Source organism: Canis lupus, chromosome 14 (assembly GCF_048164855.1).
Source record: "Canis lupus baileyi chromosome 14, mCanLup2.hap1, whole genome shotgun sequence".
In the NCBI taxonomy this organism is placed as follows: Eukaryota; Metazoa; Chordata; class Mammalia; order Carnivora; family Canidae; genus Canis; species Canis lupus.
The window spans coordinates 6678561-6705512 of NC_132851.1; the positions used below are offsets into that span (position 1 = coordinate 6678561).

The following is a 26952-nucleotide window of genomic DNA, read 5'->3' on the forward strand; positions in this document are numbered from 1 at the left end:
TCACGCCGGAGGAGAGCGCGAGAGAGGCGGGGCGCCGGCCTCCGCCGAGGCCCCGCCCCGCCCGCCCCGCCCCGCCCCCAGCTGCCGCCGTTTCGGGCCGAGGGCGGCGGACCCGAGCGCTCCGCTGGAGAACCGCCTCGGGCCAACCTTCGTCGGCAGAACTACGGAGCGCGGCGCGGTCCCGCAGAGGCGGCGACTTCCACACCGCGGAAGTCACATGACAGGAAGTCGTCCAGAAGAGGCGGAAGCGGCGTGTGCCTGCGGTGGCGGGGGCGCCCGATCGCGGAGGTAAAGTTTGGGGAGTCGGGGACGCCCAGCAGCCAAAATGAAGGTGAAGATGCTGAGCCGGAACCCGGACAACTATGTCCGCGAAACCAAGCTGGACTTACAACGAGGTGAGACAAGTTATTAGGGAGTCCGCCAGCCCGGGGTCTGGCCCCGGCTTCCACGGAGCAAGGCTGAGGGAACGCTGGTGCCCCGGTCTCGTTCTTTCCCTGTTCCTTTAACCAAGGCAGACTTTGTGCAGGTAAGGACGTTGCGGGACTGGTAGCAGATGACTTCTCTTCAAGGCCCTTTTTGAAGAGCTGTTTCCTAGCGGTAAGTGGGAAAGCGGGTTATATTTGGAATACTTCTGCCTCCCCCCTTTCAGCCACTGCTCTCCGCCTTTGCTTAGATTCCAGCTGTTGAGAAGCGGAACTTGGAAGCCAAGCGCGTGAATTCAGGGATTTGACATTTAGGCATCTTTAAACCTCGCTAACGTTTGGCCACTTGACTTCTCAAAATTACGTACTTCAAACTGTGGGAAGAGAAAAAGTTGAAACTTAAGGTCATCAGTTTTCTAAAGTCTCGTGGGGAAGGAAGTCTGATGGGGAAATGGCTAAAATGAAATTAATAACTCTTATTTATTGGTCTTATTTACTGGTCTGTTCCCCCATTAACATCCTGACTGCTATGACCGTTTATAGCTCATAATGTCAAAATGACAAGGGACTAATCATGTCTGAAGAGAATAACAGAGGCCTTAAAGCGGGAATAAAGATAAAGCATAAAATAAAGGCCATGTCTTCGGAGTTTGAGTAAGGGGGATAGAAGACGAGGCTCCGTGGATATTTCTGTATTGTGCTTGAGCAGTGGAGGTTATCCATGTTTGTGTGAGTAACGCTGAGAGGTAAATATGTGGTCTCTGAAGATGTTTACAGGTTAAGTAACAAGATAGCAATGTTTCTAAAATGCAAATTAGGTTATCTCATTTGGACTTGACATCATCCTACTCCTTGAACCTCTGGTCCCATCTTCCTCTCTAGTTTCACTAGTCACTACTCCTTGCAAGTAGCTTACCTTTCCCCTTGGAGATCTGAGTGCATTTTAGACATCTCTGTTTCAGATGTTCTGTGGCACACACCCTTATTCAATTTAGCTCCTTCCTCTGAACAATAATCTTTCCATACTTATCCCCTGTAGTTATCCCCCAGCCCATTTAAAGCACTCTTCTTCTGTGCTTTGATCACATTTTTTTTTAAAGATTTTATTTACTTATTCATGAGAGACACAGAGAGGCAGAGACACAGGCAGAGGGAGAAGCAGGCTCCATGCAGGGAGCCCGACGCGGGACTCAGTCCCGGGTCTCCAGGATCACACCCTGGGCCGAAGGCAGGCGCTAAACCGTGAGCCACCCAGGGATCCCCTGATCACATTTTTGTACTAACGTCAAGAGTAGCATGTTGTCTCATGATGATTATTTTGGTTATCAGTCTTTTCCATCAGACTAAGCTTGCATAGAAGGGAAGAATCATATTTCTATATCCACTGTATCTAGACCCCACCTGGCACATAAAGTGGTTGCTTTATAAACATCTGAACAAAGGAGTGAATGAGTGACTGGCTGATGTACACTCTTCCATGTTAGGAAATTATTAGCCATCTGATGTTAAGGAGTATCTTATTTTCTATATCCTCCTATTTCTTTATACTTTCTGGAAGGCCTGGGTGGCTCAGCTGTTGAGCATCTGCCTTCGGCTCAGGGCGTGATCCTGAGGTCCCGGGATGGAGTCCCACATTGGGCTCCCTGCATGGAGCCTGCTTCTCCCTCTGCCTGTGTCTGTGCCTCTCTCTCTCTGTGTCTCTCATGAATTAATAAATAAAATCTTTAAAAATAAGAATAACAATTTCTGATGGTCTTTTTAAAAGGATTTTGAGAGAGAGAATGCCCGTATGTGCAGGGTGGCACATGAGTGGGGGAGGGGCGGAGGGAGAGGGAGAAGCAGACTCTCAGTGGAGCAGGGAGCCCACCACAGGGCTCAATCCCAGGACCCTTAGATCATGACCTGCACTAAAGGCAGATGTTTAGCTGACTAAGTCACCCAGGCGCCCCTGATGGAAGTTTTAATAGCAAAATCAAAAACAAGTATGGTAGCTCCGTAAAACATAAATCAAGGTAGACATTTGTTATCTTTTTTTTTTTAAGATTTATTTATTTGAGAGAGAGAGAGAATCTCAAGCAGACTCCCCTCTGAGCCCAGAGCACATTGTGGGATTCAGTGCCAGGACCCCAAGATCAAGACCTGAGGCAAAATCAAGAGTCAGCTGTTTAACCAACTGAGCCATCCAGGCACCGCATTTATTACCTTTTTTGATTCTTTGATCCTTGTTCAGGTGTTATTTCCTTATAAATTTTGATTGAATGTTGGATATAGTACCATTAACAGGGAGTCACAGAAAAAAGACAGCAAGTGAAGATGTGGGTAAAAAAATGCATTTGCTTTTAAGTATTAAGTGTTTTTTAGACCTGTGGACTTAGAATTATTTCTAAGCACAACTATTAACTGAGCCAATATGTTTGGCAGCATAGCATAATAGCGAAGAACATGGATTCTGAAGTCAGACTGCTTTGGTTTGAATTGTGACTTCATAACTTTATAGGCAAGTTACCTTCCTGTGCCTCATTTTCCCTATCTATAAAATGAGAAATAGTAATAGAATTTACCCCATAGGGTGCTGTGGAGATTAAATGAGTTAATATTCAGTATTTGGAACAGTGTCTGGCACATGGTAAGCTGTTTTTTAAATAAGCAAACAAATGTGTGAAATGCTCAATAAATAGTAACTATAATCATAATCACAACACTGTATGCCTGTCAGTACAGTGATTAGCACTGGAGATTGAGAGTGTTCCCTGCCCCAGAAAGAGCTTAGAGTTCAGCTGGGCAAACATTTGTTATACATATTTGTTTTGTATCAGGCACTGTGCTAGGCCTAAGGAGTAAAGTGAGGAATATAGTGGAAGCCCTGCCTATGAAAGCTTTTCAACCCAGTTAAAGAACGTAGTAAGACATGTAAAGGGAGAAGCCGAAGGTTATGTATAGGATCTGATTTTGCAAGATGTATGCATTCCATGATTTTTCTGGAAGTTTTGGAACGGTTTCTTTCTTTTCTTTTTTTTTTTTTTTTTTAAGATTTTATTTTATTTTTTTTCATGAGAGAGAGAGAGAGAGAGAGAGGCAGAGACAGAGGGAGAAGCAGGCAAGGAGCCTGATGTGAGACTTGATCCCGGATCCCAGGATCATGCCCTGAGCCGAAGGCAGATGCTCAACTGCTGAGCCACCCAGGCGTCCCTGGACAGGTTTCTGAGTAAACAATACTTTTGTATTTTTCAGTGCTAGGCATATAACAAAGGCCTATTAAATAACCAATTGAATAATTAAGCTGGGGAAAAACAAGAAATACTAAAAATGAATTATTTCATTAAGAGAAGTCATTTTTATTTCAGTTCCAAGAAACTACGATCCTACCTTACATCCTTTTGAGGTCCCACGAGAGTATGTAAGAGCTTTAAATGCTACCAAACTGGAACGGGTATTTGCAAAACCATTTCTTGCTTCCCTGGATGGTCACCGAGATGGAGTCAATTGCTTGGCAAAGCATCCAAAGAGCCTGGCTACTGTCCTTTCTGGGGCATGTGATGGAGAGGCAAGTGTCATTCTAAACATTGCTATTTTAGAATAAAAAAAGTTGTGTTACAAGTATTCTTTAGTTTTGTGTTATGTGGATTTTAATTTGTTTGATTTCATTTTTCTAAGTCCTGTTTTCTATTAATTCTCAAGAATGAATTCTGTTTGAATTACAAACTACAGTAGTTTCTCATCTGAGCCTCAGAAATTAGAAACGTAGCAGCTGAAGGCTCAAGCATGTTGTTTACAGTAGTAAAGGTATTTGTGAGGTTGGGTTTTTTTTATTCCCCCTCCCCCCCCCACACACAAAGGATGTTATTAATGATTCAACACTTATTTCCACTCTGGCAAGAAAAGAAAGCTTTAAAACACTTTAAACTAGAATCAACAGAGTACTTAACAGATTGTATTTTCTGCTTGTTGATATACTTATCCATATGCACTGCAGTATTTTAAACTAGAGGATTTTGTTTTTAGCAGTCTGGTAGGGTGACTCATAGCTTTTTCAGTGTGAATTTATTTTTCTTGGAATGTAGTACTCCTGTGCCTGAACATTTTATGTTTATATTTTACTAAAATTTCCTGACATGCTTTATCATAGGTTAGAATTTGGAATTTGACTAAACGAAAATGTATCCGCACAATACAAGCACATGAAGGTTTTGTACGAGGAATATGTACTCGATTTTGTGGGACTTCTTTTTTTACTGTAAGTATAATGCAATTAAGTCATTAACTCCTTCCAGCCTATATGAGGCTGAACTAATGTTTTCTGAATTCATTTATTTGTTCCAAGAGCCTTTTAGAGTTTCACAACCCTGAATACCTTCTTAAAGCCTTGAAAAGTCCTAGTTTTCTTTATATACTCCAGTCTTCTTCATAGTTCTTGATTTTTTTTAAAGAAATAATTGCTTAACATGTTATCAAACTAATATTTTATAAGACATTGAGAAGTGGATTAATGCAAAGCAAGGCTAGAAAGGTAGTTTGGTTTACTCTGGAAGATTTTTAAGTGTATGTTTCAATGGCATTAAGTACTTTCACATTATTTTGTGACTATCACCACTTTTTCATCTTTCCAAACTGAAACTCTGTGCCCATTAAAAAATAACTCCTTATTTCCTTCTGCTGTCAAAATCCAAAATAGGCTACTTTGCAGAGATTTCAGGTGTTTTTCACTAATGGGGTTTATACAGGCTTCATGATCCTGTATCCAGTAGGTTGAAGAAGGAATTGGAGAGGAATTTGGAGCAGACTGATGATAACTACACTTTCAACTGGTTATTCTTTTGGATATATTAATTAGTTTACTATCCCAGCCAGAGGATTACTGGCTGTTTTTTTTTTTTTTTTTTTTTTAATGCTTAAAATGAATAAAGACTGAAAAATATTTCGTATTCACTTTTCTTCGGATAAGACACATGAAAATACTTGTTGGCAGAATTTCAGTTTCAAAAAACGTTCAATATAGAATGTTGCAAAAGATAAATCTTTATTACCTAAATTTCATAATATCTACTATATCCCAGTTTGTGGCACCAGCATATCTTTATTCAGCTTACTCAGCTTTAAGATAAGCAATTCTGGCCAGGCACATATTGCTTGGTCTCTCATTTCTACAAAATATTAAACTTTTCTCTGGACTGGTGATCTGCCTTGACTCAATAGACTGTGTAGGAGAGCTTAGTCAATTATAAGGGAATTCAGTCTTGAGTTTGCAGACACTATAAGAAACTTGATAGAAAAAGCAGTCTTTGGGGTGGGCATTCTCAATGACAATTTATCCTGTCTTCTATAAATACTAAAATTCCATTGGGTCAAGGCTAGCAAAGATCTTGGTACCTAATTACATCTTACTAACTCTCAGTGATAGATTTCCAAAATTGAGTTTTTGGTATGTTGCCAGTAGTTCAGATTCAGGTTGTTAATAAAATATAGCCCTGTTAAATACCTTTTTCCTATTAGAAGGATGTTTTTAAGGATTCTGTTAATATTCTCAACAAAAAAAATTCCTGTCTGACCTTGATACCAAAACCTTTCTCCTAATTACTTACCTGTTCTAATATCATGGGCACTATGACTTGTTTTGCAAGAAGGGTTTCATTTTTGAATTTGCTATAAGGAAAGCTGAATTTATACTCCTCTCGTAGATAAATATATAGCTTTGTTAATATTTTTATTTAGAAAATGGATGTAGATCATATATAACATAAATGTAAAAAAACTAGAAAGTTAATGTATCCTGTATTTCTACTTTCAGTTAAAACTAGTGGTTTGGTGTAGATACACAATTGTTCACACCCCGATTATGATTATTTCATGTTTTTGGCCCCAAATTAAGTTATATTGTGCATTCTGTTTTGCACCTTATTTCAGCGATATCTTGAATGGATCTACCACGTGCCTAAGTCTAAATTACCACTGTTTGTTACCTTGCCTTGATTTGGGCTCAAGTCCCAACAGTCCTCCCCACCATGGCCTTATCACCATCTGTGCAACTGTCAACAAAGTGAAAAGGCAAATGATGTCTTTACAACATTATGAAAATAGTTTTGACTTCATGGATCCCTGAAAAATTCTCAGGATCCTTCAGAGGTCTGCATTTCACAATTTGAAAACCACTGATTTAATAGTTTTTGGAGTCTTACATCAATGTGAAGAAGGACTTTACCCATGCCAAGATTATAAAAATGACTTCCCTTTAATTTTTTACATTTAAAATTATACAGAATTTTATATTTATGTCAGGTATCAAATTGGCTCAAACTTTTTAAATGACTAACTTGGTATCATAATACCATTTTATTATTATCCATTTTTCTCCCTAATTTGAAATGCCATCCTTACTAGAGTATGCAATTTTTTGCCATATTTATAACCTAACTTTGTTTCTACTCTTCTTTTTCTCTACTCACACTGTCTTACTTTAAATTTTATGTACTTGGTGTATTTGTCACAAATATTTACTATAACATGGTGGGACATAAATGCATCAATAAACACAGTACTAGGAGGATATGGGATGTGTATTTTTTAAACTAGAGAAGTTTATAGTTTGATGTATATGTTAGCAGATTTATAGTTTATAACAGTTCATTATCATTTTAATAATAAATGTTTTGAGGTTGGTGATGACAAAACTGTGAAGCAGTGGAAAATGGATGGACCAGGCTATGGAGAAGAGGAGGAACCATTGCATACAATACTAGGAAAGGTACAAAATAAATTGACCTATACTTTGTTAAAATTCTTCCAGAATTTAATTTAAAAAGAAGAAGAAGAAGAAGAAGTGAGACCTCAGGCTGCAGTAATTGACCTATTTTAAGCAATATTTAATGCATTTAAGGTCTTTTGCAGTTAAAGAATTTGAAGGGGTCTATGGTGTTCATTGTATTGGGTTCAGTTTCTGTGTTTAGCTGGAGGATGCAATGAAACATTTCCTGTGGCAAGTCCATGGGAGGAAATCTATAAGAAAAATAATGCTTCAACTTCTCTCTGATTTATATTATCATAGATGGAGAGCCTGTATGGCTCAGTCAGTTAAGCATCCGCCTTCTGATCAGGTCGTGATCCCAGGGTCCTGGGAGCCTATTTCACCCTCTGTCTCTGCCTTGCTCTCTCCCTCTCTGTTTCACATGAATAAATAAATAAGTAAAATCTTTACAAATATATATATATTATCATAGATCTTACACAAAACTCAGAATTTCTTACTTGAAAGGACCCCTGAGGAATAAAGAGGTATTATGATGTTTTTTGTATAAATCTCATTTACATTTCTTAGAACATTATTCTGCAAATCAGATGATATGGTTTAGTTATAGCTTAAGATCATACATCCTACCCACGTTTTATAAAATCTTTAAAAACAATGTCTTTTCTCTAGGAACTCCAAATGTTACTGCAATATTTCATCTTACCCCTGTATCTGCGGTAATAGGAATTAATTCTTGCTGTGGAAAAATTTGTCAGACTTGCCTTCATGAATAGAAAATAATTGGAAGCCTGCAGATGCTCTTAAAAGCCGAAATTATTGGCTAAATATTTCCCTTTAATTTGCTTTGCAAACATTTTTTTACCACATGGTTAAAGACAGATTTTAATCTGGCCTTGAATAGATCAATCACATCTTTTAAGTGGATAATACCAAATGTATCAGATTTTATTGATTTTAACAGTATTAGCATCCACCATTGCCAGGTTTATTTCTCCCTCTTAATTTTAATGCAGTTTTTGGTTTCTGTGTTTCTGTCCTGGGAATCAGTACCTTATATGTTAAATATGGAACTAAGTGTTTTAGACCTTACCTTTGCATTTCATTAATTGGTTGCAAGATCCTTCAATACCCAGTGATGATTTAGGAATTACTTCAGTGATGTATTCAAACTTAATTAAATACAGCCAATGAGGGATCCCCGGGTGGCTCAGCGGTTTAGCGCCACCTTTAGCCCAGAGCCTCATCCTGGAGACCTGGGATCGAGTCCCACGTTGGGCTCCCTGCATGGAGCCTGCTTCTCCCTCTGCCTGTGTCTCTGCCTCTCTCTCTCTCTCTGTGTCTCCCATGCATAAATAATTAAAATATTTTTTTTAAAAAGAATAAATAAAAAATGAGTGTGGATAAATATATTTAACATATGTAAATTTGAAATATTAATGATAGACTCATTTATAACAACATTTTTGCTCTTAAAGACAGTGTATACAGGAATTGATCATCACTGGAAAGAAGCTGTTTTTGCCACATGTGGACAGCAAGTAGACATTTGGGATGAGCAAAGAACAAGTCCTATATGTTCAATGACCTGGGGATTCGACAGTATAAGTAGTGTTAAATTTAATCCAATTGAGGTAATGCTGCTTTTTGAAATACTTCTGTTTACTGTTTATTTAATAATTTCAGCTCTGCTTAGGAAACTTTTAAGCGTATGATAAAGAATTTCATTTAAATGTTAATGAGCTTTTGGCATCTGGTTAGTTTTCCAGATTATATCTGAGTTGTTACACCTTTGGTCAGATCTCATTGTATTTGCCCATGTTTAGTTCCAGATACTAGTGTTATGCACCATTAGAGGAAGGTGTGTGCATGTGCTCATAGGAGTAGAATTCAAGCAAATAGTGTACTGTGAAACTTCAGTTTTACTCATCCCTTCAATGCTCATGTTCCATAGAGTACATCATGGTATTTTTTGGAAAATACTCATTTCTTAACTCTTCAAGGTCAGAAGAGGCATTGAGCATTGTTTTCTCTAATTATTTGTAAGTGATAAAGGCATAATGATTTATAATATGTATGTTTGCTACTATACTGCATAACGATAATTATATTTTTCTTTGCTCAGAAGTCTGATATGGTGATTTCTAAGACCTTCCAGGTCTAAGGGAAGAGTTGGAGGTTAAACTCTTTATTCTGAATTTAGGAAAGGAGGCTGCCCTAAAGGCTAAGCTAGCCCTTGAACTTAAGACCTTTCCCTGAGCTATTTCTGAATACATAACAATAGGTGAATTCACTGTCCAAAAGACTCAGTAGAGATGCTTTTTCCAGAAGGAAGAAAAGGAAATTGCTGCATGTATAATCCTCAAAGTTATCAATAGATTATCATGTTAGATAGTATAAGAGAATATCCTGGAATGTAAGTTTTATACTCTCAGAGACCTAAGCTGGTAAAAGGGACAAAAAGGATAAGTCAAAGTAGCAGGGTATAAAATTGTTTGCATGCAGTATTGGAACATGGGGTGTAATAGTTTGATGTGACTTTGGCCTTGTAGTTGTAGTGCTACTGAGAAGTCACATGGTCCAAGGACACTCTTCCTACCCCCAGCATATAACCACCTGCACACTTGTGGGAGGGGTTACAAGTTTAGAGCAGGAGGTGGCAAATTGTGGTTTGTGAGCCCATTGCCTGTTCGTATAAATTTTTACGAGATCACAGCCGTGCCCTTTTGTTGATATATTGTTTGTAGCTGTCTTTGTACTATGATAGCAGAATGGCTCACAAAGTCTAAAATATTTACTCTTTGGTCCTTCACAGAAAATGTTTGCTGACCCCTGATCTAGAGTATCTCTCTGTACTGTATCTTCCTCACTCCCTCCTCCATCGCCTTTTGGTTGTAGAAGTGAGATATGGCATGAGGGGGCAAGCCAGCTTTGCAGAGCCAGGCCAAGGTGACCGTAGGCAGAAGCAGGCTACAAACACAGGCAATTTGTAGGAACATTTTGTGTCCTACTTGGTGTGGAGCTAAACTGGAACTGTACTTTCTGCCAGTATACCTTGGCATTGACCTTATACAAGTCACAGTTCTCTGTGTTTGCATCTTTATTTTTAAAATGAGAGTAATTTTCTCTTCCTGTGTACTTTTGTAGGTTTGTCATGAGGTAAAACATGATAAATTATGTGAATATTTTTTAAAGATGCTATCCAAATTTAGTAGGATGTTATTACTATTAAAAAATTAAACAGAACAGAGAGATATTGATATCTACTTTTCTGAGGGATAAACAGTGTCTTGCTTCTCTATTTTGGTGAACACCTCTGTGAGAAGAGTTGATGGTTAACTCCAAAATCATAATTAGTTATTAGTGATGACCTAGTGACCATGTTTTTCAAACCTGCCTGTATAACAATTATATTTATTCATCTGTGTGGGTTTTTTTTTTTTTAATTACCCTTATGAACTGAGTGGTGAAAGCAAGTGGTGTGTGTGTCCCTTATCCTATATTAAACTTAATGGGAAGGGCATGCTGCTGTGAATAAATGGAGTATATTTGTCTCCTCTAATCATTAATAATTAATTTTCTGATAAAATATTGAAGCATAGAATTTTGATAAAGCCAAAAGTTTTATGCTGAGCATCGCCACATTTTGTAGTGTAAAAATTGGCTTTTCAGTCTAGGTAGAATTTTTTGCTTTGCTCAGATTAAAGTCTATTTTTAGAAATGGAATCTAGTCAGACCTTGCGGTGGCATAATGAAAAACCAAGAAATATTGAGAGGAGTCACTAACTAGGGGACAGTCTCAGAGGAAGTGATTTAAACAAGGTTTTGGAAAGGACTGAGAAGAGCTCATGAATGTAGCATTAGCTTTATGATGTTTTATTTGAACTGCGTACACACTGACTGTAGGAGTTAGCTGGCCATACAGCTCTGTAGTAGAGAACTCTTCTTCCTGCACTTGCAGGAGATAGGCCGAAGCCAGGAGTTGTGTGTGTCAGGAACCATGAGTGAGGAGGCATGGTGGAACTCAGGCTCTGCTGGTAGGTAGAGGGCTTGTTCTCATGTGAAGCCAAGGGTTAGTAATATCAACCTCTTGGACACTATAACTGACTTATAAGTAAATTAAATACTTATGTTGGGGGCAGAAAGGATGTTCTCTGGCCATTTGCCTTAGCAGCACAGGGCCAACTCCCATCAAACTACTGCACCCCATGTTCCATACAAACAATTTTATACCCTGCTACTTTGACTTAACCTTTTACCCCTTTTATCAACTTGGGTCTCTGAGAGCGTAAAGCTTACGTTCCAGGATGTTATACCATCTAACATGATGATCTCATGGTAACTTTGAAGATTAGTTTATACATGCAGCAATTAAAAAGGTGGGCAAAGAATAGGCTTAGTTTATACAGAGTTAATGAACATGAGGAAATGTTTACTACAAAGCAATAGTTTATATGTGTAGGAAATATTGCTATATCGATAAGAACTCTTTATGCCACAACTTAATGCTTCCCAGTTGCAGTAAAATTGACATATTTCCACTAGTGTATATCGATTCAGCTCTTTGGAAAACCATTACTCCTAAATATCAAAAGCCATAAAATTGTTCATACTTTTGACTCAGTAATCCACTACTGAAATTTTATCCATAGAAAAAGAGAGTTGGGCAGCCCGGGTGGCTCAGCGTTTTAGCGCTGCCTTCAGCCCAGGGTGTGATCCTGGAGACCCAGGATCAAGTCCCATGTCGGGCTCCATGCATGGAGCCTGCTTCTCCCTCTGCCTGTGTCTCTGCCTCTCTCTCTCTGTGTCTCTCATGAATAAATAAATAAAATATTAAAAAGAAAAAGAGTTGAATTTATGAAAATGTTTATTGAAGTGTTATTGGTAATACTGAAAAATAGGGAATAGGTTTAAGAACACAATTATCGGGATCCCTGGGTGGCGCAGCGGTTTGGCGCCTGCCTTTGGCCCAGGGCGTGATCCTGGAGACCCGGGATCAAATCCCACATCGGGCTCCCGGTGCATGGAGCCTGTTTCTCCCTCTGCCTGTGTCTCTGCCTCTCTCTCTCTCTCTCTCTCTCTCTGTGTGACTATCATAAAAAAAAAAAAATAAGAACACAATTATCTGAACACTTCCATCATTGTCATGTAAAATACACTTGTGGGGGGCAGCCAGGGTTTAGCGCCTGCCTTTGGCCTAGGGCGTAATTCTGGGGTCCCGGGATCGAGTCCTGCATCAGGCTCCCTGCATGGAGCCTGCTTCTCTCTCAGCCTGTCTCTGTGCCTTTCTCTCTCTGTGTCCTTCATGAATAAATAAATAAAATCTTTAAAACAAAAAAAAGTTTAAAAATAAAAATAAAATACACTTGTGGGCATTTAGCAATGCAAATAGTTGACTGGGGTTGCTGAGATTATGACTGATTCATTGTTCTCTTAAAAACAGACTTTAAGGGACGCTCGGGTGGCTCAGTGATTAAGCATCTACCTGTGGCTCAAGTCATGATCCTGGGGTCCTGGGATAGAGTTCTACATCACGCTTCCACAGGGAGCCTGCTTCTCCCTCTGCCTATGTCTCTGCTTCTTTCTCTATGTCTCTCATGAATAAAAAAATAAAAATAAAAAATAAATCTTTTTTTTTTAAAAAAAAGGACTTTAATATTATAACTTTGTATCTTAAACATAAACATTAAGGATAATTGAATCATTCGTTCTTTGAATGGACATGGTTTGTTGCCAAGCCTGGCTTTTAACTGGTGATTGTTATTTTTAGACATTTCTCTTGGGAAGTTGTGCTTCTGACAGAAATATAGTACTATATGATATGAGGCAAGCTACTCCCCTGAAAAAGGTGAGTTTCAGTTTGTTTTCTTTGTACAATGAGTGACAAAATATGGAGCAAATGTTTTTTTTCAGAATTAAAAATTGTTTTCATAGGTTTGTTTTTAGAAGCCAAAGTAATTATAATGGCATTCTTCAGCTCCCTTTTGCTTTTTCGAGACCCTTAAATTTTTACTAGGTACTGTATCCTAGTTAACTTTGTATCTTCCATAATGCTAGTAAATTTTAGGCATTAAATTGGTACTTACTGAGTTCAGAGTTCTTAAGTATCGCATCCCATTACTTCACACCCCATGGTTATCATGACACATACAGTATTCTGTTCCATAATGTTTTATAATGAATTCACATAACCAGCTTTATTTGTTTAATTACACACTGATGGATACTAGCTGACATTTTGTTTAGATAAGCACTACCTTGTTCAAGGGGACAGATTTCCCAGCAGTTTTCAGGCAGTCATTCCAGGACTTAGACTGAAGCTGACACAACCTTAAGCTGACTCTCAAGATGGACACACATGTTGTCAGTAAAGAGGAGTGCCATGATAAGTGGAAGGGTATAAAGTTGATTTCAAGTGCTTGAACTCCGAGTGCAGAAGGCCCTGGACACCATTCATGCGCTATGAGTCCATTGTGATAGCCCACATGTGTTTTAATGTTTTGGTTGTTCCTAAACCATTTTTACTACATGTAATAAATTCATAAATATTAGAAGTAAAGTATATTCATTGAAGTTTGAACTACATAAAAATGATAATCTTTCCAAAGTAGACTTTAATCACTTCACTCATTCATATGGTCTAGTGGGCAGATCTTGTATGAACTTGGGTGTTAGGTCTTAAGCAGGTAACTTAATCTGTGTTTCTGCTGTAAAATATTAATAATTACTTTCTAGCACACTGGTAAGAATAAAACATGGTATTTTATATTTTACCATTTAGCAGAATGCTAAGATGGAATCTAGTTTAATTAGTAGTTTCCTCCCCCTATGCCCTTCCATCTTCTGTTTTTAATGATGTTCCATTATTTTTAGTTGAAGAAAAGAACCATGGCCTGGCTTTGAAGGCCCGCCAAATCTGGTCCCAATTTGCATTCCGTTGATTTATTTGTTTCAGTCAGTAAGACAGCATTTAAATAGGGTTTGTCACAGGCAGGTCATCCTAATGGAGGCAGAGATGCTATTTTCTGTTTTTTCTTTATTCTATATATGAGACTATCATTGTTCCTTCTATCTTTTCTCTCCTATACTTACTAGTTCTCAATGGGAAGTGTAGTTTTAGAAATATAGGGGAGGGGATTTTAGAGATTCTCCTTTAGTGGACATGTGCCTGAAAGGCTAACCATCTACAGTGGGCAGTTACACACAGCAGAAGATTATCCTGCTTACAATGCCAGTAGCATTCTTGCTGAAAAACACTGTAACATACTGGCCCCTCACAGGTCAGCTCAGATTATTCTTGTCTTTTTAAAACCTTTCTTCTCCCCTCTAACCCTAAGATCACTATTAGTTTTGCCCCCTATTTGATACTTCATCATTTACGGTTTCTTTATATTTTTCCTTTTCCTACATAGATTTCATTTTTTCTAACTAAACTATAAGTTATTCAGGTTGAGGAACCATTTATTAAGCATTTTTATATTTTCAGTATTTACTACTTACTTAGCCTGTGTACTCTGGAAACAATTACTGATTGATTTCTTTTCTTGTTGCACCTAGCTGAGTACCATGCACACAATAAGTGTTTACTAAATATTTGCTTAAATCAGTGTTAAAAAAGGAAAGGAGGGATCCCTGGGTGGCCCAGCGGTTTGGCGCCTGCCTTTGGCCCAGGGCGCGATCCTGGAGACCTGGGATCGAATCCCACGTCAGGCTCCCGGTGCATGGAGCTTGCTTCTCCCTCTGCCTGTGTCTCTGCCTCTCTCTCTCTCTCCCTGTGTGACTATCATAAATAAATAAAAATTAAAAAATAAAAAAAAGGAAAGGAAATGAAGTGGGAGACTTATCCATTTGAGAGGGAATTGATTTCATGGTAATGGGTTAGTGTATTCTTCCTTTCTCAGGTCATCTTAGATATGAGAACAAATACAATATGTTGGAACCCTATGGAAGCTTTCATTTTTACTGCAGCAAATGAAGATTACAAGTAAGTTTTCTTCTTTTTAAAACATATTTATTTCTATGTGAAGTGTCTCAGTTGTATAAATCTTACTAATATATTTTCCTCAGTAGTAGTCCTTCAAATAGAAGGTGGAAAATTGTCACTTTTTTTGCTAAAATAAATATATTTCCCAAATTGGAGAAGAGCTTCTTAGAAAAATATTCTCAAAGTGATATAGACCAGGGACAGTAAACTACAACACATGGACCAAATCCTGTTTGCTGCCTATTTTTATAAGTAGTTTTATTGTATTTGTATAATTGTTTTTATATATGTGCATATATATATAAAATATAACATATATATGCACTGTATGTAGAATATATATACAATATCATTTGTATGTGGTATAACATAGTTTTCTGATTTTAGTACACCCTTTGTCTTTTTCTTTTTTTTAAAGATTTTATTCATTTGACAGCACAAGCGGTGGAGGAGCAGCAGGCAGAGAGAGAAGCAGGTTTCCCACTGAGCAAGGAGCCCAGTGCAGGGCTCGATCCTAGGATCCTGGGACCATGACTGGAGCTGAAGGCATACACTTAACCAACTGAGCCACCCGGTCACCCCTTAGTATAAAAAGCCATAGTCACTCTTATATATCACTGACAGGAGTGGAACTTTGTTGGAAATGACCTGTCAATTTAAAAACCTTTTTAAAAGTACTGGGACGCCTTGGTGGCTCAGCAGTTAAGCATCTGTCTTTGGCTCAGGGTGTGATCCTGAGGTTCCAGGATCAAGTCCCGCATTGGGCTCCCTGTGAGGAGCCTGTTTCTTCCTCTGTCTCTGCCTCTCTCTGTGTCTCTCATGAATAAATAAATAAAATCTTTAAAAAAATCCTTAAAAGTGCTCATGCTTTTGGACTTAGTAATTTAACTATAGGAATTTGTTCAAATTTTATTGAGTCTGTCCTGTTCAGTTAAAGATTGAATTTCAGGGACGCCTGGGTGGCTCAGCAGTTGAGCGTCTGTCTTTGGCTCAGGGCATGAGCCTGGGGTTCCAGGATCAAGTCTGCATTGGGCTCCCCGTGAGGAGCCTGTTTCTTCCTCTGTCTATGTCTCTCTCTCTCTCTGTCTCTCACGAATAGATAAATTAAATCTTTAAAAAAAAAAAAAAAGATTGAATTTCAAAATTCAAATACTGGAATTTAAGAATTATTTAATATTGAAAGTTGGAAATTTTTTGTTAATTATAAATAAATGTATTTAAATAAATTTTAAAATAATTTATAAGCTATTTCAACTCATTTATACAACCTAAAATGTCAGAATACAAAGCTTTAATACAGTATTACCAATTTCGTTAGAAGTATGTATGTATTAACATAGTGAAAAGATAAGTAATTATACTGCACTAACTGATGTTCTCTGGATGGTGGAATTAAAGATAAGTTTTGTGCTCTGTACTTCTTTGAAAGTTTCACATTTTCTACAATGAGATTTATGTTTATGAGGATGAGAATATATAAGTATAATCTTAAGGAATAACAAAAACTGATAATATTTTTCCCTGTCCCTTAGCTGCTATGTGAAAAAGCTATATATTTAGTTATGCATTATTTATTTAAAGATTTACATTTTCCCAGTGTCTCTTATTTTTTTTTTTTTCCCTGTGTCTCTTAGTACTACACATGCTTCTTTATAGAAATTTGTATGGAATAATTAAAAATTCTTTTACAGCTTATATACTTTTGATATGCGTGCACTGGATACTCCCGTAATGGTACATATGGATCATGTATCTGCGGTGCTTGATGTGGATTATTCTCCCACTGGGAAAGAGTTTGTGTCAGCTAGTTTTGATAAATCTATTCGTATCTTTCCTGTGGACAAAAGTAGAAGCAGGTATGTGACAACCAATAAACCATTTGTTCTTGTTTGTTGTTTTCTTGTCTTGAGTGTCATTGACCTTTTTTTGAAAGGTAATTTGGTTATGTATATGTGGTGCAACTCACATCCAGGTATTGTTACTTAAGATACCAACTTCCACTGTGTCATCCATGGGCAAAACAGTTTCTTTCACTGAATAGGATATTAACTTTATATCATTTCTTGATATGAAATCTTAGTGTTTGCCTTAAGGCAAAAGCCTTTGTTTCAGAATTGTTTTTAAGTGTTTTATAGTACACTTTTTTTAAGAAATTTTTTTGAGCACTTATAGGTTTACAATGAAATTGAGAGATAGGTACAGAGATTTTTTTTTTTCTGGTAGGATTTTATTTATTTATTAGAGCACGAGAGAGCACAAGCAGGGGGTGTACAACAGAGGGAGAGGGAGAAGCAGGTTCCCTGTGAGGCCTGATCCCGGGACCCTGGGATCATGACCTGAGCTGAAGGCAGCCACATTGACACATCTTAATCACCTTAAATCCATAATTCACTCTATGTGAACATCCTGTGGGTTTGAGCAAATGTATAAGGACATATTTTCATCATGATAATATATAGTATTTTAATTGCTTTAAAATATAATAAACTTTAAATTTTTAAAAAATTTGTTAAGAGCTTAGAGAAGTTTTCCCTCATAGTTTAAGAGCAATTAATAACAATACCTTTGTTGGGCAGCCCCGGTGGCGCAGTGGTTTAGCTCTGCCTGCAGCCTAGGGTGTGATCCTAGAGACCCGGGATCGAGTCCCACATCAGGCTCTCTGCATGGCGCCTGCTTCTCCCTCTGCCTGTGTCTCTGACTCTCTCTCTCTCTCTCTGTCTCTATGAATAAATAAATTTAAAAAAAATCTTTTAAAAAAATACCTTTGTTTTTTTCTTATTCAAATTCAGCTTATACACACTAAAGCAAAAAAAAAAAAGAAAAAAAAGTTTAAATTGTCAAGACCATTCTTCCTTCATTCCACTTTGTTAGGTATATGCCCTGGAATGACCTAGGTGGGAGATATACTCAGCTGTCCTATACTCCACTTGTCTCTTGTTCTATAAACACATCGAGTGTAATTAAAATGTTAGGTTGCGTGTTATATTTTTTTTTTTGGTTGCGTGTTATTTTATACAGCTTGGCCCCTTATGACATACTGCATGTTATTGAATGTAGTATATATTTATATATCTATACTGTATTATATATTGCTGCATTGAGTTAGTTTATAGAAGGTTATTTTAAGGTTTTAAGGGTAGCTTTGACTGTGCTTGGTTTTTTGCTTTATGCATTGACTTTAAAACCTAACTCCTGGGATCCCTGGGTGGCACAGCGGTTTGGCGCCTGCCTTTGGCCCAGGGCGTGATCCTGGAGACCTAGGATCGAATCCCACATCAGGCTCCCGGTGCATGGAGCCTGCTTCTCCCTCTGCCTGTGTCTCTGCCTCTCTCTCTCTCTCTGTGACTATCATAAATAAATAAAAAAAAATAAAAAAAAATAAAATAAAACCTAACTCCTGTGTAACATAATAGCTGCTTATATAGTGGAGTATGGTTTACAGAGCACTTCGATGCACATTCTTTTTGTTCATTAGTAATGCTTTATATGTGTTCCTGGAAGCATATTCAAAGCAAAACCAAGTAAGTTGGAAAAAATTTCCCCATAAAAAATAATGGTAATTAGGGTACCCAGCTGACTCACTCGGTAGAGTATGTAACCCTTGATATCAGGGTCATGAGTTGTTCAGGTCCATGTTGGATATAGAGATTACTTAAATGATAATTAAAGTATAATAGTGGTGTTGCTCACACTTGAAGATATGATTACCTCTATTTTAATACAATGATAGTATTGACATTGAAATTTTATTTTTTTGACATTAAAATTTTTAAAGAATAATCTAAATATTCAATCTAAAGTACCATATTAATATATATACACAATATATGCATGCATATACATAAATGCATATACTTGATTGAGTGTCCTACTCTTGCTTATTGGAATTAAAGCTCAGTGGGAAGAAGATGGACTTCTTGAAAGATAACAGAATGATTGGAGGTAGGAAGGGAAAGGAAAGAAAGTGAATGGAATCTGGGAGAGGAAAGAACACAATATATGTAATGAGTGTGGAAAGTGATGATCTGTGCTAGAGGACAGCAATGCAGAGCTGGTAAAGCAGTGTGTACCCAGATTCATAAAGACTGGTGGTAGCAAAGTTGTTCTGGGATCCTTCCTTTACTTAAAAAAAAAAAAAAGTCTAGAGAACATTCACTTTGGTATTATAACTACAACAGGCTAGAGAAATCTCACCATTTTAGTGCAATGATGAGAATTTTGGTCACTACTTTTATTGATAACTAGCCTAGCTTCTACAATGGTGAAGTTTTTTGTGTCTTTTGAAAGAGTGATGTTCATTTTTCAAAGGCATATCGTGTCCTTCTTCTCACTCACCATTGTTCTGTTCTAACAGGGTCAGAACTAGGGTGCATCTAAGTGAGGTACCTTGGGTGCAGAATTCAAGGAGTTACTCATTGTTGTCAGGGTCGTGCAGGTGCCAGCCCTGTGTTTTCACCTCAGTTTCTTCACCCTCATCCCAGCCCTGTTTCAGGAACAAAAGATCTTTCAAACAGTGCCTCTGAGAGTCAAGCAACTCATCCATACCTTTTCTGTCATAGCCAACCTGCTTGTTTAACTCTTTTGTGTTTTTACTTGTGGTAGTTGCATCTTTCTGCTCTGTAATTTGAGGGAGTCCTACTGAATCCTAACCCTTCTTGTATCATTTTTTATCAGCATATCATTGTCATCATTGTTGTATTTCTGAGTTAAAAAGTGCTTGAATCAACAGCATACTGACTGGAGTATTCTGAGGACTTTGATCTTCACTCCATCCTCCATGTAGAACTCCTGGTATTGGTTCACATATGGCTTGTTGGCCTCTTTTACAACTTACTTGATATTCTCCAAACTGTCATGGTTTGTTGGGATTATTCAGTCAGGCTCACAGCAGGGCTGATAGTTTACATTTCTTCTAGCATCCCTGGAAGATACTAAGAATCAGGGGAATGTGGCCCTCCATTATTTTCTTTGCATCAGAATTTCCAAATACTTTTCTAACATGATGCATAAGCAGACACAAAGAATGGGAAAAGAACAAAGAAAGAGTTAAGAGAATTAAGAGAGTTTGGGCACCTATGATCTCAAGGGCCCTGCAGCTGAGTTCAAGCTGAATTATTACAAAGCTATTGTGGGTATCCAAGTATAGGTCTATTTTCAAAAGCTCAAGTAATTCCAAAGTTGTATGAAGTAAGGAGTTCGAGATCCCTGGGTGGCGCAGTGGTTTGGCGCCTGCCTTTGGCCCAGGGCGCGATCCTGGAGACCCGGGATCGAATCCCACATCGGGCTCCCGGTGCATGGAGCCTGCTTCTCCCTCTGCCTGTGTCTCTGCCTCTCTTTCTCTCTGTAACTATCATAAATAAATAAAAATTAAAAAAATAAAAAAAATAAAAAAAAAATAAAAACTTGGCTTCCTTAAAAAAAAAAAAAAAGAAGTAAGGAGTTCTTATGCCCCATTTCCAGGGAGTGGTCTCCTGATGTCATTTAGAGATTTTGTAATCACAGTAGTGATATATTGCCACTTGTTAGGTTTAGATATAAGTGGTACTTCCTTTCATCTTTGCCTTCATCTACTTAAAAGGTAGTTCTAGTTTGTTCTGTGGTCTGCTCTAGTTCATTGCAAAGATCAAATAGCACAGCCAGTGCTTTGAATAATCTTTATTTTTTTAAATATTCTTTGAAAGATTTTAAAATAGTAAAATTTAGTTTTAAAGTAAATTTTTAATAGATAATTAAAAATTACAGGTAAGTTAGTATTTGAAATTAGACTTCTGCTGGGATTTCATTCAATATTTACTAATAAGCAAACAGGTAAATTACTTGCATTCACATGGAATAATTTGTACAGTAAAGAGTTTAAGTTTTTAAAATGTATTTATCTTTTTTTTTTAAAGATTTTATTTATTCATTCATAATAGACACACAGAGAGAGAGAGAGAGAGGCAGAGACACAGGCAGAGGGAGAAGCAGGCTCCATGCAGGGAGCCTGACATGGGACTTGATCCTGGGTCTCCAGGATCACAGCCTGGGCTGAAGGCAGGTGCTAAACCGCTGAGCCACCAGGGCTGCCCTGTATTTATCTTCTAATAGTATAACTTTTAGTGAGCTTTGTAAACCTTTAGCATGCACAAACCTCTAGAAGTTAAGAACCCTGCATAGTTTACCATTAAGGAGGATCAATTTTTTTTTTTAATTTTTTTTTTGAAATTTTATTTATGATAGTCACAGAGAGAGAGAGAGGCAGAGACACAGGCAGAGGGAGAAACAGGCTCCCTATGGGGAGCCTTATGTGGGATTCGATCCCAGGACCCTGGGATCACAACCTGAGCCGAAGGCAGACGCTCAACCACTGAACCACCCAGGCGTCCCCAAGTTTTTATTTTAATAGAGTGTTCTTTCTAATCCCATCCTTCCCCTTTTAGAAATAAATTATTTTAGGGTTTCTCTACATGTTCATTCAAGAGCTTAAAACATATCAGAGTGTAAAAGGCTAGTTTTGTGAGTGTATCTCTCATATTTTTTAAAAAATCTGAGTTCTCTTTGGTCTGATCATTATATATGGATTTTCTTTTCATGTGCAGAGTGTGCTGAGCTTGTTTCCTTTCTCTCTAGTCTGCATTTTGAATTCTCTAACCCAGATGTGGAAAATTCATTTCTCCAAAAGTCCTTATTTTTCCTGACCTTGTCTTTTACTTGTTTTTTAATGCTTTTCTTAACACTTCCCAATATAGTGTCTTCTGTGAATTCACTTAGCATGTTTCACAGCCTTTGCAAATAGGTATGATATTTTACATCTCCATTTATTAAATGATTCTTAACTCATCAGACACTTCTATAGCCCTCCCTTTCAGTTCACACATGTAAATCATCAACTCTCACTTTAATTCAGTAAGCTTTTTAAACAGTTTGACCAAAACAAAAATCAGACTTTAGGATCAACATATCAAATTGTGCTCTTTGAATGCCATTACCTTTATTTTATTTTCCAGTAAAATGAAAAGAAAAATGTGATTGTTGACCTGAATTGATTTGGAGGGAGGAATAGTCTTATCTCTTATTGTTAAAAAAAATTACTCTAGCTTCAACATGTTCTATATGCCTTCAGTAATTTTGTGAACTTTCCTGGGCATCTAGTTTTACTTTGTTTGTATTTATTTTTCTTACTGGATTGTAATTTCTCTGAGAACAGGAATGTTTTTTTAACTCCCCAGGACTTAGCATGGAACCTTGTTAGTTTGGTTCAGTAAAATATGTTAAATTAATTTGAATTTCCCCTTTCTACTCTCTTCAGACTCAGAAATGCTATCCTGATACTTGATAGGCAATGGTTAAAATCTGCATCAAGGGGATCCCTGGGTGGCTCAGCGGTTTAGCGCCTGCCTCTGGCCCAGGGCGTGATCCTGGAGTCCCAGGATCGAGTCCTGCATCAGGCTCCTTGCATGGAGTCTGCTTCTCCCTCTGCTTCTCTCTCTCTCTGTGTGTGTCTCTCATGAATAAATAAATGAAATCTTTTTTAAAAATTAATAAATAAAAATAAAATCTGCATCAAAATCCTAATTTTAACTTAATTCCTCTTCTGTAGGGAGGTCTATCACACAAAGAGAATGCAACATGTTATCTGTGTGAAATGGACTTCTGACAGCAAATATATTATGTGTGGATCTGATGAAATGAACATTCGTCTATGGAAAGCTAATGCTTCTGAAAAATTGGGTGTGGTAAGAGAACCCATTTTCCTTCATTGTCATTAAACTAGTTTCTAATTTAGTAGGTATCATTGTATTGTAAAGAATTTATTTGAAGTATTTTAAGTATTTTGATCAAACGCATAGCTGTGATAAAGAAGTAAATTAGCAACAAAACACAGGGTTGTATTAAGATTTACTTTTTTTCATGTCACAGACACCTTCAGAGGCCTTTGTTAATTCAAATGTTTGATAATATTCAAAACTTCTTGATTCTTTGTGTTTTCCTTGAATTAAGAAGAGAAGGTGTAGAGACTGGAAGGCTAGAACTGAGAATACCTGTTTCTTCTATTAAAGGAATAGTAATTAGGCACATCAAAGGCTACAAGTGCCTGTGAGGTCTTTTAATATCAAAAACAGCGAAACACCAACTTCAAAAATAATACAGAGAGCTTCAGACTATAAAGAAGATTCAGTGAAGATATAATAAATGTTACCATTGGCTGGATACCTCAGGGTTGGGGGTTATGGTTGGTTTTTGTTTCGTTTTTGATGTTTTCCTAAATCATCAAATGTGATGTGTTTCATATCAAACATGAGTGTTTATATCAGCAACAAATACTGAGTTTAAAAAGGAAAGGTTAAGTGTGAGTTATTTTCTACTTAGCCCCAGTAGGAAAAATCAGAACATGATAAACAGTAATTAAAGATAATTTTATTTTGGTTTTAATGATTGGTAAGTATTATTATGTTATGCCTAGGTTTCAAGTCATCATTGTAAGTTCCTCTAAATCATGTCATCCTTCACTTAAACTTGTTAAGCAAAACCTTGTCATTACAGAATTGAAGCTTTTTGTTTTCTGGTTCAGTAGTGATTTTTACAGAAAAATGTTGAGGGATTAATTTAGTTTTTTTCTATGTTATTTATGCCCAGAAGAAGGTCCGATTCAGTGGTACACATAGCCCTACTCCCTCAGCACTGATATTTTAACTTGGTGGCATCTGTCTACATTGGAGGCATACAGTCTAAAAGGAAGTTCAGTGTTTGCAGAGATAGGACTCACAGAATTGGCAATTTTGGTTAATGTCCTAGAGGTTTAGTTTTGGGGGAAAAGGGTACTTCCTAGCTTTGTTACATGAAGAAAAACAACAAACCATTCATTGAAATTTAAAAAAATGCATTTTTCCAGCTTACATCACGAGAAAAAGCAGCCAAAGATTATAACCAGAAGTTGAAGGAGAAATTTCAACATCATCCTCACATAAAACGCATTGCTCGTCACCGGCACCTACCAAAATCCATCTACAGCCAGATCCAGGAACAGCGCATCATGAAGGAAGCTCGCCGACGAAAGTATGATTTGGGACATTTGATTCTCTCTCAGTACCTTTTTCTAACTTCCTCTCTCAGCTCACCGGAAATAAACAAAAACCTGCCTTTTAAGGGAATAGTTTATGCGCCATTATACAGTAGAGATGTTTTTGAATACTTCCCTAAAAGGGAAGCAGTGACTATCTGAGAATTTCCATTGCCTGTTTTTTTGATATCAAAATTTAAAAACTGTTGAAAATAATGTTTTAAAAGATGATTTGTAATTAAGCTCGAATTAAGAGGTATATTTTCCAAGTTAAAGAATGCAAAGAACTCATAACATCCATTTCTTGAATAAAAATGTTTCTAATATGCTTCATCATAGAAGTTCAGATCTAAAGCAGAGCTCCCGGGCAGCCCCGGTGGCTCAACAGTTTAGCGCCACCTTCGGCCCAGGGCCTGATCCAGTACCACGTCGGGCTCCCTGCGTGGAGCCTGCTTCTCCCTCTGCCTGTGTCTCTGCCTCTCTCTATCTGTCTCTTAAAAAAAAAAAAGAAAAAAGAAAAAGGCATTAAAGCAGAGCTCTCACCACCATTTTCCCGGTAGAGTGTTCTCCTCTTTGGAAAAGGACACTGTTAGGTTGATGAGAGAAGGAGCAATTAAATAACAAAAGTTAATTTCTAGCTACTTTTTGCCCAATCTCCTTGTGAAACTTTTTTTTTCAATAAGGTATCTTGTAGTGAAAGAAAAGACTTTGATTTTTCTGAGAAAGTTTTCTTTAGTTAAGGTGATTTCTCATAAACTTGCTCATATTTTGTATATTTTGTTTATTTCTAGGGAGGTGAATCGTCTCAAACACAGCAAGCCCGGATCTGTGTCGATTGTCCCAGAGAAGAAGAAACACATAGTGGCAGTTGTGAAATAATACTTGGTATCCCTACCAATCCTGATGTCTAATCATTTGTTACCTATTGATATGCAGACTCTGCAAATAAAGTACTGGTTCTAGAATAATAACACACGGTTTAGTTACAGGTAGAGCACTATGTACCGTGAGAAATGGTCCTGAAAGGTGGCCTGGTTGTTAAGACTGTCCAACATTTTAACCCTGATCTGCTTTCTTATTTCACTCAAGGGGATCCCTGGGTGGCGCAGCGGTTTGGCGCCTGCCTTTGGCCCAGGGCGCGATCCTGGAGACCCGGGATCGAATCCCACGTCGGGCTCCCGGTGCATGGAGCCTGCTTCTCCTTCTGCCTATGTCTCTGCCTCTCTCTCTCTCTCTCTCTCTCTGTGTGACTATCATAAATAAATAAAAAAAAAAAAAAATTATTTCACTCAAGAATACAGTATTTGCAAACTAACTGTTTATTACTGTTAGAAATTGCAGATATACTTCCTCTTTGACCTGTTATTGTAGATATACTATACATTTGAATTTATGTTTAAGACCAAACCTCTCGTTTGTTACCTTTAATACTACATTGGGTAACTATTGCAGTGATTCTTCCTGATGATACATAACATGTGGAAGAATTATGTCAGAACTTTCTCAATTCAGTTTTCTGTGCTTTATTTTTATTTGGCTTTTTGAGAGTTTAAAGATGATCAGTCTGCATTTATATAACTTTTATAAGAATTATAATTTATGGTTTAAAATAATAAAACATACTTTTCTCTGCATTGTGACTTTGATCCATTTCTGCTAAATAATTTTTCTTCAATCACACTAAATCATAAATAGTTCTTGTGTGATTTATGTTAGTTTTTTTTTTTTAATTGTAGTTTAGTAAACTCTATTATGAGTATATATGACCCACATTTTAGGAAATTTTAAGTAGAGATTTTTAGGGGGACCTGGGTGGCTCAACTGGTTCAGCACCCAACTCTTGCTTGCAGCTCATGTCTTGATCTCAGGGTCACAGGTTCAAACCCCATGTTGAGCTCCATGCTGTGTTTGGAGCCTGCTTAAAAACAAAACAAAACAAAACAAAACTGAATTAGTTTTTAAAAACACAAAAATAGGGCAGCCCTGGTGGCTTAGCAGTTTAGCACCACCTTCAGCCCGGGGTGTTATCCTGGAGACCCAGCATCAGGTCCCACGTTGGGCTCCCTGCATGGGGCCTGCTTCTCCCTCTGCCTGTGTGTCTCTGCCTCTCTCTCTCTCTCTCTGTCTCTCATGAATAAATAAAATCTTTAAAAATAATAATAATAAATAAAAACACAAAAATATATTGTAAGATACATATAATTGTAGTAAAAATGTAAAGAAATGAACAGGGATGATAAAGATCAAAATCTGGAGAGTGGGAGGAAGATACAGCCAGAGTGGGCTACATAAGAAACTTCAACTCTTACTGATGTTCTTTTGTTAAGCCATCTGATCATTGTATTGTTTACGCTTTCTTGGATATCTTGGGTATTTCACCATATTTTTCTTAAGGCTGAGAAGAGATCAGCCATCTTCCTTTTAAGCCATATGATCTATTATAAGCCTTACTTACTTGATTTGCAAGATGAAGCAAGTTATCTTTTGCACCTATACTGCTGTCAGCTTTGGTGTTAGTTTGAGTCCTTCAAAAAGAAAATACCTAGATGGGATTAGATGTGCAAGAGATTTATTGGCAGGAAACTGTCTGAAAGGGTAAAGAGGTGGGAGCAGGAGTATAAAAGGAGAGCCTTCTGTCTGGACTATAGACTTGGCACCTGTGACAGGAGAGCAGGAAGAAAGGACTGAGGAGAAGGAGCCTCAAGCTGCCCTACGGTTCTGAGAAAGGTTGAGCCAGGTTGATGGAACCAAAGTTTCTTGTCAAAAG

The 26952-nt window shown here is 37.6% G+C and overlaps 1 protein-coding gene across 2 annotated transcripts; it reads left to right on the plus strand.

Annotated features, from left to right (window-relative positions):
• Nucleotides 1-95: 95 nt before the first annotated feature.
• DCAF13 (DDB1 and CUL4 associated factor 13) lies at nt 96-25156 on the plus strand. Of its 2 annotated transcripts, none has more exons than XM_072774134.1 (11): nt 96-395; nt 3767-3966; nt 4549-4656; nt 7072-7161; nt 8640-8795; nt 12932-13009; nt 15063-15145; nt 16837-17001; nt 22725-22860; nt 24018-24181; nt 24977-25156. In XM_072774134.1, exons 1-11 carry the CDS (start codon nt 326-328, stop codon nt 25062-25064), a joined length of 1338 nt encoding a protein of 445 aa, XP_072630235.1. In that variant the 5' UTR covers nt 96-325; the 3' UTR covers nt 25065-25156. The 2 variants fall into 2 exon arrangements, with proteins under 2 accessions (XP_072630235.1, XP_072630236.1); XM_072774135.1 differs by lacking the exon at nt 96-395 and adding an exon at nt 2666-2741.
• The last annotated feature ends 1796 nt before the right edge of the window (nt 25157-26952 follow it).